This window comes from Heteronotia binoei, chromosome 1, assembly GCF_032191835.1.
Source record: "Heteronotia binoei isolate CCM8104 ecotype False Entrance Well chromosome 1, APGP_CSIRO_Hbin_v1, whole genome shotgun sequence".
NCBI classification, from domain to species: domain Eukaryota; kingdom Metazoa; phylum Chordata; class Lepidosauria; order Squamata; family Gekkonidae; genus Heteronotia; species Heteronotia binoei.
In genome coordinates, this window is record NC_083223.1 from 113050171 (window position 1) to 113065388 (window position 15218).

Genomic DNA, 15218 nt, shown 5'->3' on the forward strand with positions numbered 1-15218 from the left:
AATGGTAACCCTAATAAAGACCAGACCTTCCTTTGCACTATTCAGGTCCCTTTCCCCTATTCTGAGACATGCCACTTAAAAGTTATTGAAATGGCGGCAACAGCGCTTAGTAGCGATATAGATAAACAAACCAGTAAATTGACCACTGAACTTGGGAGACGACGAACGCCTTTGCTTTGGCTGTTTCCCGCAACTTCTGAAAAACATGGGAAGAAAACAGTGCAATCTTTTCTCTCCGAACCTCACGGATGGGGAGGAGCGGACCAAGAACAGTGACGCGTCAGCAGCGCGTGACGCAGAGCCGGCGGCGCCAGATTCGAACGTTCCCGGACGCAGGCGTGGTGAGTTTCACTGAGACCGTTGTTGAGAAGTTCCGAGCCGCGGAGTTTTCTGCTCTCTGCCATTGCGGAAGGATTGCCTCACTGCGAGGATGAAGCGCACCGTGTCGCGCAATCTGTTGAAGGGCCTGGTGAAGCGGCACAAGCCCCACCTGAGGATGACCGCTAACAGCGACCTGCTGGTGAGGGGAGGGGGCCGGTAGGAAGGCGAAACCCAGAGAGTTCCCGCTGCCTTAACGGCCTCTGCGGATCTTCCTTTCTCCGCTTGTAGGAATATGTTACCATCCTGAAGGGAAGGAGGTGGGCTTGTGCTGCTGTAGTTAGGGAGCGGTAAGCCGCTGTGTGCGTGTGACTACCCGCTGAAATGGACGGCAGGGCACGTTCTTCATAGGTCTCTCTCTGTGCGTATGTGAGATTGTGAACAAGTTTAACCTTCCCCCCATGACAGCCATCCATCCGCTTCGTCTTGATCGGACAGTAAAATGCGTAGAGAGGGGACGCAGTAATTGCTTCTTCTGCAAGTTTAACAGAATGGAGTCTTGTAGCGCTTTGTGGCGAAAGCCTTCCAAGACCTTAATGTATGACGTGGGCTCAAGGCCGCGGAAGTTTATGCCACAGTACATTAAGTTTCAGACGCCACTACAGTTATCATGGTCACCTTGGCAACGCACTTGTTCCTAGGCATTTGTGGTTGGTGGTTGATTAGCAGACAGGTTCTCTGCGTAGTGTTTACGATGCCAGAAGATTCCTATCAAGTTCTTATTCCCGCACAAAGCTTTTGTGGACTAGAGCACTTTCTGTCTGTCTGATAAAGACAAGCGAACGGCTTTGAAAAGATGTTATGTATATACCCCTTTTGCCCTGTGGTTTTGTAGAACTTCAAGAGGAAACATTCCCTATCCATTAGTTAGAAGACAGCAATAGGAAACAGGATTGTGAGCACTCTGAATACATGTGCTAAAATGTCAGTGGCATTGTAGCAACCATTGGTGATTCTGCCTCTTTGTTGTCGTAAGTGTAAGGCTTTGGTAACCCTGTATTAGTTTGTGTGGAAAGTTTGAACACACTAACCCATCCCCCAGCACCATATAAGGCTTTGTGTTTGTGCCAGATCTACAGTGACAGTTGTTTGCGCTCAAGGCTACTGGATACCTCTGACATGGAAATACTTTTCTTTTCCATTTGGTATGGGCTGTTTGTGGTTGCTCTTTAGGGAAGGAAAGGGATACTCTCACTTGTGTCATGATATTATGGTATTTATTCAGACATGGGTGTAAGAAGGTCCCTTTTAGGAGTGTAGAATGAGATAAAGCAGTTCTGTGGGTTGGTTTATCCTAGAATCAGATTACTGGACCTTCTCAGTCAGCACCAAATCTGGCATGATTCAAGTTTTGCCTTGCGTCCTTTATGCTGTAGAGGGCTTCCCATCATGATTGATGAGCTGAATAGAAAGTGGCTATGGACCAGCAGTTATAAACAGAGAATTTAAATTTGTTGTTTTGCTGATAAAATACTAAAGTCAGTCATTTTCTGAAAAATTATTTTTTTCCTCTTTGATATGCTGTTTGTCTAGAGACTAATACAGTTGCAAACTTTGGGATTTAGTGTGTGTGTGTGAAGGGGGTACATATGAATTACTTCTACCCCTATTTGGGAAAAACAAAATTGTTGCTGACTCTTACAAGCATATTTGCTTCTGGCACTTATGGGAATGGGGATTGCTGGTTAAGCAGATATGAGATAGTTAAATTTATTGCTTCATTCTGTGTCTCTTCCCAGAGGAATCCATAACACTCAACCTCCACTCCAGTGAATATAACCCTTCCTTCTCCTCAGCTATTGAGCTGTCCTGCACAGCAGGCAGATTAGTGGGCCAATTGTTTAGGAGTCTTTTGGCAGAACTGACTCCCAATAACTCAAGGTAGGCTGAAATGGGAGGGTGGCACCTAAGGATGATGGCCAATGGCAGTACCATTTATCAGAAATTCAGTAATGGTTAGGTGCATCAAACTAGTCTGCTGAAAAGGCAGGAGTGGGGCATGCACACTCCTGAAGATACAGGGGTATGGTGGCTGAGGGTAAAGAGCTTGTGCTCTGGCTGCATCTAGTTAAATGAGCATCTTTAATAAATAAAATCTGAGGATTTTCATTGGTTGGATGTGGGCTATGCACTCTGTCTCTGGCATGCCATTGGCTAATTCTTCTCTCGCCCACCCACTGCTGGCCCTGTCAGGTTAAAACCTCACCACACAGCCACTGACATCTGAGGGAGAGAGTTCTTTGCTGACAGGTTCTCCTGGGGGCTTACTGATTACTACCACCTCTCCTCAGGGCCTGTTGTAGGAAGTCCAGTACATTTTGGCTCCCCTCCCCCGCAAAAACAACAACACTGCCACAGCACAAACCACCTCTGAAACATCCCTTGCCTTAAAAAAATACGTCTTAAAAAAATCCCTTGCCACCTAGTAATGCATAATGCTAAAACAGCTAGAACTTCTGGCTGCCAGGTGATATTAGGATTTCCTGGCTGTACTGCACACTGGCATATGATAATTAACCTACATGCAGTGATTGAGGATGTTTTTTCCACTGTATCTGAGGAAGTGTGCATGCATACGAAAGCTTATACCTTGAATAAAATGTTGGTCTTAAAGGTACCACTAGACTCAAACTTTGTTCTGCTGCTTCAAACCAACATGGCTACCCACCTGAATCTTTGTTATTAAGGAAATCCATACAGTGACAGGAAAGCCTAAATTAACATTCTTTCTAACTAGAGGATGGAGAGAGATGTTGACAATGCATCTTGCCCTCATGGAGGTTAGCCAAAGAAGCAGGATCAGAAAAAGTTATCCAGATGGAAGGAAGTCCCTGAGAGCAGCAGTATGGGTTGACAGAGAGACAGAAGCAGAGCAGCCAATAGAGAAGAAAGAACCTGACCTGTGTAGCTTGCTAGGTCTTCTGCCCTCCTTTGGAGTACAGGTATAATCAATGCAAAGAGGTGTTGCACAGTCCTTCACTTTCAACACTATGTAGTACTGGGAATATATTTCCCAGAAAGAATCTGTAATTAATCCCAAAAACTAGCTAAAGCACAGACTATGAAATTTTAAAGTTTTTATTAACAATTCAACACATACAATAGAAACACTATCCAACCAACATTATACACCCCATCAAAGACAATACAGACAAAACAGCACACAAACAAACAAAAAATATCCAATACAAAATAAAAACAAAACAAAAGCAAATTGGAAAATGGTGGACAAAATAGTTTAGTCTAACATCAATGCTATAAATCCAAATTATTTCTTATCATAGTATACTATTAATCTAGCATTCACATTCCTACCGTATTATAGACTTTCCTATACATATTTGCCCTCTTTAACCAGACATACAATGGTTGCGAAGTTTCTTTACACTATTGGAGAGTTCCTTCTTTTAACCTCACTGATAGGTGGTCCATTTCTGCTACCTCCAGGAGCTTTTGTACAAAATCTTCTTGTCTAGGTATCTGCTCACTTTTCCAACTTTTCGCATAAACTAGTCTAGCCGCCGTAACTGCATGCACTAAAAATCTATATACTGGTTTCGAAATATCTTTCTGACATATATTTAGTTAAGTACATCTCTGGTTGGTGGCTAATGTTCCTTTTTAATACCTTTTGGAGCCAACTATGAATTTGGCCCCAATATTTTTTCGCTTTTGGACATTGCCACCAAATATGATAAAGGGAGCCTTTTGCCCTCTGGCATTTCTAACACTTATTATAAACGTTCTGATAAATCTTTGCAAGCTTCTCTGGCGTTGTATACCATTTATATACCATCTTATAAAGATTTTCTTTAAAAGTAGCTGAACTCGTGAGTTTTATACTTTCTTTCCACGGCTTTTCCCAATCTGCGAGCTCTATGGTATGTCCAAAATCCTGCATCCTTTTCATCAAACTTTTCTTCACCACTTCTTGCATTTTGATTTCCAACAATAGATTGTAATTTTTTTTTAATTAATTTCTCATTGGTGCCAGACATAATAACATCCAATTCATTCATCTTTTTAGCAAAACCCATTTCTTTATCACTCCTATACTTGGACTTCACTTGGATTTTAGTCCACCAATCCAATTTTGAATCTTCCTCGATTCTCAAATTCCCTTGATGATCCAACAATGTTTCAGAATTACCAATTTCTTCCCACTTAATTAAATTAAGGTGCATTGATGCCTCTATCGGAGATAACCACTTTGGTGTACACTTATACATTTGTGGTTTGATCCAAGTCCAAGTTCTATAAATAGTTTTACTAATTTTGTGTCTAAGAAATAAGGAATCTTTAGAGGGGGGGTTGGTACCACATATATGAGTGCCATCCTCTAGGAAGATCGGCTCCTTCTAGGACCAACAATCTCTGTCTCTTCAATAGCATCCAATCTCTCACTCACATTAATGTACACACTTTATAATATAATTGCCAGTCCGGTAACGCCAATCCACCTCTTAGTTTAGTATCTTGTAGAACTTTGAGTTTAATCCTGGGTCTTTTATTCTATCAGATTAATTTAGATATCATTGTATTTATCTGTTGAAAAAAGGATTGTGGTAATGTAATGGGAATCATTTGAAACAAAAATATTATTCTAGGTAATATGTTCATTTTGACTGTTAATATCCTACCAGGTAGCAAGATTTGCATATCTTGCGATCTTGCTAAATCTGCTTCAATTTCTTTAAGTAGTTTATCATAATTATCCTTACAACGACCTTACTCCCGCTGTCAAATGAATTCTCAAATACTTCACTTTTTTTCCGTGTCCAAATCCTGACTTGCTTTCCAGTTCCTCAATTTGATCTGTCATCATATTTTTTGTCAAAAACTTGGTTTTTTTAGTTCACTTTGAATCTGATTACTTCTCCAAATTGTTCCAATCTTCCTCTTAATTTGTCAATTGATGTATTCGGCTCTTCCAATATAAATACAAGGTCATCCGCGAAAGTCTGAATTTTAAAGCTTTCCCCTTTTATTTTCATGCCCCTTATCTCCTGATTGTCTCTTATTGAGATTATCAGATATTCTAATGTCAAAATAAACAGTGAAAGTGGGCAAACTTGCCTCTTTCCTTGCTCTATCTGTATCAAACTAGACAGTTTACCATTAAAATTAATTCTAGCCTTCTGGTTGCTGTAAATAGATTTAACCAGCCCTTCAAAATGTTCTCCACATCCAATATCTTTCAGGCACCTCAACATAAAATTCCAATTAACATTATCGAATGCTTTCTCCGCATCTATGAAAAAGCAGGCCACTTGTTTGTCCAAATGTTCTCTATAATATTCTAATACGTTCAGTAATGTCCGTACATTTTGTCTCATTTGCCTTTTTGGCAAAAAGCCTGTTTGGTCTTGACATTACTTCTGGAAGCACTTTCTTCAACCTTTATACTAAAATAGAGGCAAAAAATTTTTAATCTGTGTTCAGTAACAAAATAGGTCAATGATTTTTTATATCTGCTGCGTCAGTCCCTTCCTTATGTATCAATGATATTAGGTCTTCATTCCACGAATCCAGCACCTTCCCAGTTTGTGTAATGCCTTCAATGATTCTCTTAAAAGGTAGAAGTATAATTTCTTCAAAGCTCTTAAAGAATTCCACAGGGAGTCCATCAGGACCTGTTGCCTTATTATTCTTCTGTACTTTTATTATGTCAGCCATCTCTTGCACTGTAATCATGGTATCCAAGATCTTTTGTAGCTCGCTGGGAATTTTCTTCATATTAACTTGCTTGATATTTGTTTGCTGCATTTCTAGATGTTCTTGTTTCCTATAAAACACAGACTATGGATAAATAAAAGTTTCTGTTTCAGGGTTTAATAAAGGGGGGGCGGGATAGAAAGAACTTACTACCGATACTTGTAAATGGCATGACACGCAAATTGTTCTTTATGTATTTCGAAGGGGAAAGTATCTAGACTTGTTTTTTAAAATCCAACCTCCGTATTCAGTAATGCAGTTTTTTAAATTGTGAACATTATTTTACTACCATTCCCATGCTTCAAATGGTAGCAACTCATGCACACAGAATATTAGAAATAAAAAGAGAATTGGTAACTTTACACAAGCCCTCCAAAGAATATATATGTTGACGTCATTATGACATATATGTTGCTCATTAATATAAAATATGTTAGAAAAATAATATTTATTCCCTGTTGAATTACTAGTCCTTATTTGACTTTAAAATATGCATGTCTTCTTCTGTAGCTCTGCTGTTCTTATAGTGTTTCTAGTGTACTGAATCTTTTATTGACGTACTGCTGCAATACAAAGGAAACACTTTATATTTTGATAGCTTTCTCCTTTTACCTCATTTGTTGTTTAGCTTAAAATGGCTCATGCAGTAGCTTGAAATTTAACACAGTAAAGAACATTTCATAGACTTAGCCTGGCTAAAGAGCTTTGTCTCTTATTACTGACAGTCACAAAGTCTATATTTATTCACTGCATTATTATAAAACTGGGTCACAGCAATACTCAGAAACCCTGAAATATTTAGGTTATATATTCTTCTAGCTCTTTGCTACTCCCTCCTCTATGAAAGTCTATGAAAGGCATCAGTGCAAGCCAAAAGTCCAGGCATAGCAGCAAACCCCTTTCAGGGCAGTTCTAGTCTGAGCAGTATGAGTACTCTTTACTTGAACTCTCCTCACTGTATATTGCAGCCCCTGAAGAACCCAGGAACTTTAGTCCTATCTTGATTACACCTTGCTTTCTTTGCCTTTAAGGAATCCCTAAGGTTGCAAGACACTGAGTAAGCACCCTGGTTGTCCTTTTTCCACTTAAGTGAAAATGAAGTGGAGTTGCATATCAGTATATTGGTGACATACTTACAAGACTAGACTACTGCAATGTGCATCATCTGGTACTGCCCGCTGAGAACCCAGACTATTAATCTAACAAGAATGTGGCTGCCTTGTTCCTGATGAGTATAAATGTTAGAAGTATGTTATATAACAGAACCGCAGAGTTGGAAGGGTTCTTTTACACCATCTAATCCAGGGGTCCCCAACCCCCAGGCCGTGGACCAGTCCCATCCGCGGCCTGTTAGCAACCGGGCTGCAGAGTGAGGCAGAGGCACCGCATTGCACTTTCTGCCCACCCTGGTCCCAGATGGACAAAAGAGGCAGCACAGCCTCACTCCGAAGCACTACCTCTTTCATTCACCTGGGTCCCTGGTGGATGGAAGGGGAAGTGTGGCAGTGACCTTCACCTACCCCTCATTTAAAGACCCCCATGGGGGGCAGGGATGAGGTGTGGGCACGGGGGCAGCCTGGGGCAGCAAAAACCCCAGTACCGCCACCGATCCCTGGTGCCAAAAAGTTTGGAGGCCACTAATCTAATCTACCTCCTCCCCTGCTCAGTACAGGAAATCCATTCTAGAGCATTCCCAACAGATGGCTTTTCAGGTTCTACTTGAAGACTATCAGCAGTTACCTCCATAATCAGTTCCTTTCTTGAACAGCTCTTGCCATTAAGATGTTTCTCCTAACTGAAGTACTGTGGCTCAACTCAGTCTTCTCCAGGTTAAACATACATAGGCTAAATATACTCATTTACTACGAGTTACTCAGAATCTGACAAGAACATGGCAGCATTGATCCTGATGAATATGGATGCTAGGAATATGTTATGTAACGGAAGTGCATAGTTTCAAGGGGCCATCTAGTCTGCCAACTCCCCTCAGTATAGGAGTTATTTTCTGTGACTCCAACCATCTTTTTTGCCCTTCTCCGTCAATATCTTACAGTGTAGGACCCAGAACTTGACAGTGCTCTGAATGAGATCTGACTAGCACAGAGTACTGTGGAACTTCCCCTCATCATTACTTAGATGCTATAACTCTGTACGTACAACCTGAAATCATATTATTTTGTTTCTGTAGCAGCATTGCAGTCAGTGTGTGATCAGCAGCAAATTCTTCACATGCATTACTGCCAAGCCAGATATTCCGATATCCTGTACCTGTGTGTCTGATTCTTTTTTATTTTGCCTAAATGGCTATCTTTTTATTTGTGAGTTTCAGCTTACCATTCCAGTCTGTCATTATCTGATTTTTTTTCTCCTAAGATGCTAGCTATCCTCAGTGTTGTATCCTCTGCAAATCTGGTAACCTTTAACCTTTTGTTCTAGTTGTTTGTAACAACGTTGATGAGTACCAGGCTGAAGATAGAGCCCTGTGGTACCCCAGTCAAGATCTACTGCCAGATTGATAAAATGCTATTGATAAGCATTTTTCATGTGGTTCTCCAACATCTTGAATCCAATGATGGTGGATTCATTCTACATCTAAACAGTTTACTAACCTAAATTATCATGAAGGAGTTTGATGTCAACAAGGCATTTGGCATGATACATATATTACATTCACAATATTCCCTAATCCACCAGGCAAGTGATTTTTAAAAAAGGCAATAGTATTAATCCGGCAGAATTTGCTCTTGATAAATACATGCTAATTTTTGCTAAGCACTACATTACTTTCAAGGGGCTTTTCAAGCTCAGCAGCGTTTTTCAGGCTCATGTTATTCAGTGGGGCTTTCTTCCAGGCAAGGGTCCTTAGTGTTCCAGCCTTAATACGGTAACCTACAGCACTGCAGCTGAAGGGACTGTGATGGTGGAACTGGAGGTGATGGCAGCAACACCATCCACGTTTCCTTTCCTCCCCTATCTGCTGTTCTGCCACCAGTTTTCCTGCTCAGAGATGCTGCTTATGAGAGTCAACAGCAGTGAGGCAGACATTGTCAATGGCAGTTCTGCACGGAAGCAACAAAGGTTTTTTGATCCCCCACTTTGTAAAGGTTTCACATTTTTTTCTGCAGATGGCGGTGTTTTCCCCAAGTTTGGAGAAAAATCCTCCTTCTGTGTCAATGTAACCCTGATGTGTGAATTTCAGTATTCGTAGATGAGCCATAGTTGACGTGGAGTATATAGTGTATTTAAAATTATGTACATATTGAGCATTGGTGCAAGAATTTATGATCAGTAGTTCAGATATTTTTTAAAAAAAATTCACATGCAGCAGCTTTTAAGCAATTTGTTGGTAGCATTCTTTACGTTTGTAATAATGTTACAATCTTTGCTTCTTTAAAGGTACATTTGAATTTCTTATTGTTTCTGCATCGATTAGCTGAAGAAAGTCGGACCAAGGCCATTGCAGACAAGAGCAAAACAATTAAATATGAACATGTTCTGACTTCAGCAAAGGTAATAACACTTAAAAGCTGAAATTCCCCACTGTATCTTAACATTTAAATATGCAACACTGAGCTGTGCACATATTTCTATCAAATGTCAAGGGCATATAATGAGTCTTCTTGTGCCATTAATTTTACTGCATTTTACTTTACAAATAAAATATTAATTATGCTGCCAGGTCATTTAATTTAAGAAAAAAATCAGCCTTTGCCGTTCTTTTTATGACAGTGGCATAAATGTGTTAATGTGTAGCCACTCGCACAACTTAAAGATTCAGATTTTATTATTATAATAATAAACAAATTATTACACTAGAATAACATTACAAAACATTAATATAAAACCAGCTCACTGCAAAGGACATTAAGCAGGTGTCATATTATAGGTAAGCTCCTGTTCCACATTTGCATTTTACTTTCATGACATGATGCAAAGAGTTAGCATGTCCTATGGCTTGGATATATTCAGTGAGACCCTTTAAGAGGTAGACCCATCTGCAGTTTCACAAACTGCTTCTGAAGGTCCCTTCAGTTTCAAATATGGCTTGTATGGGAAACCGCTGCTGTTCAGGAAATATAAACCCAAAGGTTGATTGAATATGCAGAATTAGTCACATGGTTCTTTGGATCTTGGTCCTATGAAAAGTTTTATGCCCACTTCTTTTTAATAACAAGCAAAGGAGTGGTTATCTATAGAGAAGGGAAGGCAAGAACGTGTTGATGTGCATATATAAGTTATAAATTCAAGATCAGTACTTCATTACTAATGTTGACTTTGGGATGTGTAGAAAAAGACTTTATAGCTTTTAAAGTGGCTGTTGGCTTTAAGCAGTTTCAGTTAAATATAGGGCTACTTGTGCATGGAAGACCACGTTCTGTTGTGCCTCCTACTTGCAGGAATGGCCTGCCATGTTGTGGTTTGGAAGTGTCCTGCACTTTTATTGAAGAATGTGTTGTAAATGGTACTGTTCAATAGGATATTTTTATAAATGGGAATAAGGTTTTAGCTTTAATATTCATGGAAGCAACTTTTTTCATGAGTAGTTTGTTTTTTGTATGTACTATCCTCCTCTTATTGCATTGTTTTCTAGTATTTGTATTCTAGTTTTATTACATCGTATAGCTTTATTATATTTTTTAAAATTTTGTATTCTGTTTTGAGTCTCCGCACTTGAAGTAAACAAATAAACAATGTGCCTGAAGGTTATGCTTTCTTTCTTTCTTTCTGCAGGAAATTTTAAAGAAGAGTAGAGGCTAGCCAAACTGTACTCCTTCATTCCTTGGTTGATATGTATGTAGTGACTAACTTTTCAGATGGTACTGTATTAGTAATCTATTCAGATCATAAGAGTTCTTAACCTCCACATATGAGAAATGTCTGACTTCGCTTCTGTGGTCACTCACTAGATATTTTTTCAGGAATGAAACTTATTGTTCTTTAGTAGGAATTTGCTACATGTTTTGTTATATCAGATTATGTATTAGCAAGATTCATTGTGTGAGGGCTATTATAAACGTTTAAGCAGAAGTTCTGCATCTTACAAAATCTCTTTTTGAAAAGAAAATGTTTATCAGTGGGGAGTGCTGTAAAGTTTCATGTTTCAATTGTTTATAAACTTTTGATATTTTAAATAACATCTTGGAGTAATAACATGTTGCTGTTAACGACTGCTTAATTTAGGAAACTTGCAACGGGAAACGTATGTGCTATAAAAGGAGTATTAGAAGTTTCAGAAACCTTGTAAAATGATGTTTAGTAATAAAGCTGTTCCTGTCTCCTTTTTTTCTTACTAATTTTTTTCTGTTTGTTGTATATTAAAAGAAAAAAATGGGGTACTTAAATTTTGAAGGGAGAATGAGCAGTAAATACCAGTTGCAGCAGCAGTTCTTAGGAAAGAACAGACACTGGTGCATTCCATCTCTTCCTTGACCAAAACAATTCCTGGCATTGTATATGGCTAAAGGAATGGAAAACCCTGCAGTATTTTTTTCTTTTGTTCCTTTTTTGGATGAAGAGGCAAGGTTGTTATCCTTTTTCTTCTGTTAAGCAGGGAAGATAGAGACCATAGAACTGGAAGCCTTGGACCCCATGCCCATCGTTTTCTGTCCACAGCCAGCACCACCCAAGAGCACCAGCCACAAGACTTGTACTTTCAGCCTGGTTATTCTTCCTTGGAATACTGTTCTATGCCAAGGCAAAGTACAAATCCTTTTGAAGAACAGAAAAATTATAAGCATGAAGTATTTGTTACCAGTTTTGATCAGTGAAATGCACACAGCTTTCTATGGTTTTCCTATATAAGTTGGTTTCCTTTGTAAACCTGCACTGATTCACATACTTCTTTGATACAATAAAGGACATGATTTCCCCCTTTATTTTAATGACCACTTATTTGTTATATTGTTATTCTTATTATTCTAATTATAGTTTTATATATCTCTATATATCTAATTTTGTAAGACTTCATATACAGTATCTGTAGAAGTTTTCCGCCCAGAATGAATATTCCTTTTCTAACCATAAGATGGAGATAGAGTTAAGAGTCCCGTGTGTTTTTCTTCTTGTGTCGCTTCTATTTAAAAAATCTGTTCTTTGCCAGAACTATAATTTTACATTATAACACAAACAATCACAAAACGTACCAAGTTTTTATTGCTGACAGATGTAGGGCAATTAAGGATTTCATTTTTAAATTTTTCACAGAGAGGAAGAAAACAACTTTTGAGCTTTCATATGTCTTGTTAATTAAGTGTGAGAAGAGAGAAGCTAAATGGCCTGTGTTTTGACAGCATCTTGAAGATATCTCATTTTCCACACTAACAAGTGTCATCTCCCAGTTATACAGCATCATTAATAAACAGTGGCTGATCAACACTTCCCAGGTTATGGTAATCTTTAGAAACTAAATGTGTATTTTTATTCAATGCCTGATGTGTTTATAATATAGAGTAGTTAAAGGAGTTGTTTTGTCGTTAAATATAAATATAGAAATAATTTTTACAGAATGACTGTAGTGTTACGTCTCTGGCATTATTGTGGTAAAGTATTAAAAAGTATAAAAATTAAATGTTGATCAATATGGAGCCATAATCTACAATGTGATTGAACATATCCCCAGTTTCGTTTTTTCAGATAATTGCTAATTGATACTTTTTATTGCTGCCTGTGAGGATTTTTCTTGGGTGAATTGTGATGGATGCTTTTATTCATCTATCTGGGTAGTTTTGCCTCTGCTTTGGTTTTTTGCACATTTGAAGACTTTGGTCAGTGTCCATCTTTTAATGTAGTATAAGTGGGAGCGCTTGAAATGAAAAAAAATCTTGTAATTTTTGGGGCCATTCCCTGTATAGGTATTCTGTGTCCTGTTGGCAACACAGAAGCTGCTGCTGCCCAGCTATTTCCTATGTCCCTAGGCTATGTGAGGAGAAGCACTGTAGCTTCTCATCCTAGCATTCTCCTGACAGCACAGAAGGAACCATACTGCAGTGTCTCCCATAGTATGAGGTTAAAGTGAGAGTTTAACAAAAAATTTGCTTATACTCTAGTTCTAAGAATAAGATTCTGTGCTTTAGTAAGCATGTGATCCTTAGCGCATTTATTTGCAAGCCCCATGGAATATAGTGGGACTTGCTTCCATTTATGGTGGTTTTTAATTTCTTCTAACACTTCAGTAGCTCAGGTGAGAGAGACATCACATTCACTGATCTGCTATAAATTTTTAACACATAACCCATATGTGTTTGAGTATTGGCATGAATATAAATGTGAAACTTTCCAAGACAGAATATCAAGTCATAAATTAGCATGTCATAGCAATACAGTTCAACATATCAGATTTTTAGTTTAAAAGAAAGAAATCTTAACTATTGCAGAAGGCATTTGAAATTATTTCTCTGTTCCATATATGTTCCATCCATGTAAACATTTCTTTCAGTTTTCCTCTATTTTCTTACTAGGAGTTTAAATAGTACATTTTAAAGTGATGGGTTTTCTGTTACAAGGTGTTAACATGAAAATAAAAATATAAAAATTAAAAATTAGTTAAATTTTCTGCAGATTACAATACCACAGATTGGTTGCTTTACAGATGTTAACACATTTCTAAATAAAAATGCAATTTATGTTGGATTTTGAATCATTGTGGTATGTTGTCATTTTCAACCAGGTTTATGCACAGGTGTTTGCACAGGTTTCAAATGCTGAACCTGAAAACTAGTGCAAGAGTTTCTTTTCTTTTTTTAATCTCCATTTTAAGCATTGGCCAAAATTGTCTAGAATACTTTTTGACCTTTTGTAGTATCAAAAACATGAAACAGAGAAGGATATCCTATGGTTTATAGTGTAAAGGGAATTAGCTCACCAGCTTGAAAAGTCCATGGCTAATGAGTGCCAGAGAAAAGTAAGCTATTGGAACCCTGCAGTCTTCAGGACATAAAGTAATACATCATCGTTTTGGAAAGTTCTGTTTGCTTTCTTTTCATTAGAAAATCTTCTATAGGAGTATATGCAGTACTTTCCTTAAATCATATTTCATTTCTTACTGCTTCCAAAAGAAAATCATTATAGGAAGGGAAAAAAAGAAAACACTAAGACCATGAGAACAAATTTATAATTTTTAGGATCAAAAAAACTTCTGAATACATCCTTTCTCTTTCATTTTTAGTACCTACATTTCCTCCTTTTTTATTATAAAGTGCCTACATAAATAATGGAGCAGAGAGAAACAAATACCTCATAGGAAGGCAAGACCTAAGACGTAAATGAGAATTTCTTATGCTAGAGATTCTGGAGACCTGTGAAGGTCTGTGATTTCTTATTGAGGTTAGAAGACAAACCTATATACATATTTCTCCATATTTTCTGTTAGCCATCTCAGTTTTCTGAAACAAGATGGGGACTCTCCATCTCAGAGGAAGGAATTTTCTTCATACTTTTGAAGAATGGGAACTTATAGTGGGTCTTGAGTATTAGGTAGAAAGGTGGTGTATAAATAAAGTAAAATAGATGTGACACCTACCCAGATTCCTTACAGCCTTGACAAACAGCCAGAATACATTCTTGTTGGTAGCTTGGGTCCAGTAGTTCAGTCCTCTTAATTGGTTGAGTAGTACCATGTAGGCACTGTCCTAATGCAGCCATAACAGTTGCTTATGATATAAAACAACTGTCTTTTCCATTGGAATTCATTGTGGGGTAGAAACACACCACTTTGGATCTGTAGTTAGCAACAGCAGTTTTCAGTTGAGTGCTGGAAGTACAGGTTTTATGTGACGTTAGCCTTTCTATGAGTAGCTCTGAAAGTTGTTGTATACACTTTGAAAAGGAATGGAGTCATGTGCAGGTAATGCAGGAAGGTGGGTTTTGGGGTGTCAAGTTTGAGAACCACTGATGAGCAACAGAAAAATAATATATGGAAATTTTAAAAGTATGATATGATAAATCTTTAAATTGGTCTTCATTAATAAAACTTTCTACTTGAACACAGCGAAGTTTCTCTAATTACTTTAGGTATAAAACAACTGGTTTTCACTCATTTGGTGAGCTGTACTCGGACTGCAAATCAAACTAATGAGAAGTCTGCAACATTATTCTAACATATATAAATGATGGCTGAAGGGAACTGC

At 38.1% G+C, this 15218-nt stretch overlaps 1 protein-coding gene across 1 annotated transcript; it reads left to right on the top strand.

The window, feature by feature from the left end:
* Positions 1 to 292: 292 nt before the first annotated feature.
* Positions 293 to 11981, top strand: CENPW (centromere protein W). Its single transcript, XM_060238972.1, has 3 exons — positions 293 to 520; positions 9490 to 9603; positions 10825 to 11981. Exons 1-3 carry the CDS (start codon positions 431 to 433, stop codon positions 10849 to 10851), a joined length of 231 nt encoding a protein of 76 aa, XP_060094955.1. The 5' UTR covers positions 293 to 430; the 3' UTR covers positions 10852 to 11981.
* The last annotated feature ends 3237 nt before the right edge of the window (positions 11982 to 15218 follow it).

Excerpts from the sequence above, each read along its gene's own strand:
- CENPW (XM_060238972.1), top strand. The coding sequence starts at position 431 with ATGAAGCGCACCGTGTCGCGCAATCTGTTGAAGGGCCTGGTGAAGCGG. Across the intron at positions 521-9,489 it reads CCGCTAACAGCGACCTGCTG|GTACATTTGAATTTCTTATT; the intron begins GTGAGGGGAGGG and ends GCTTCTTTAAAG. Across the intron at positions 9,604-10,824 it reads ATGTTCTGACTTCAGCAAAG|GAAATTTTAAAGAAGAGTAG; the intron begins GTAATAACACTT and ends TTCTTTCTGCAG.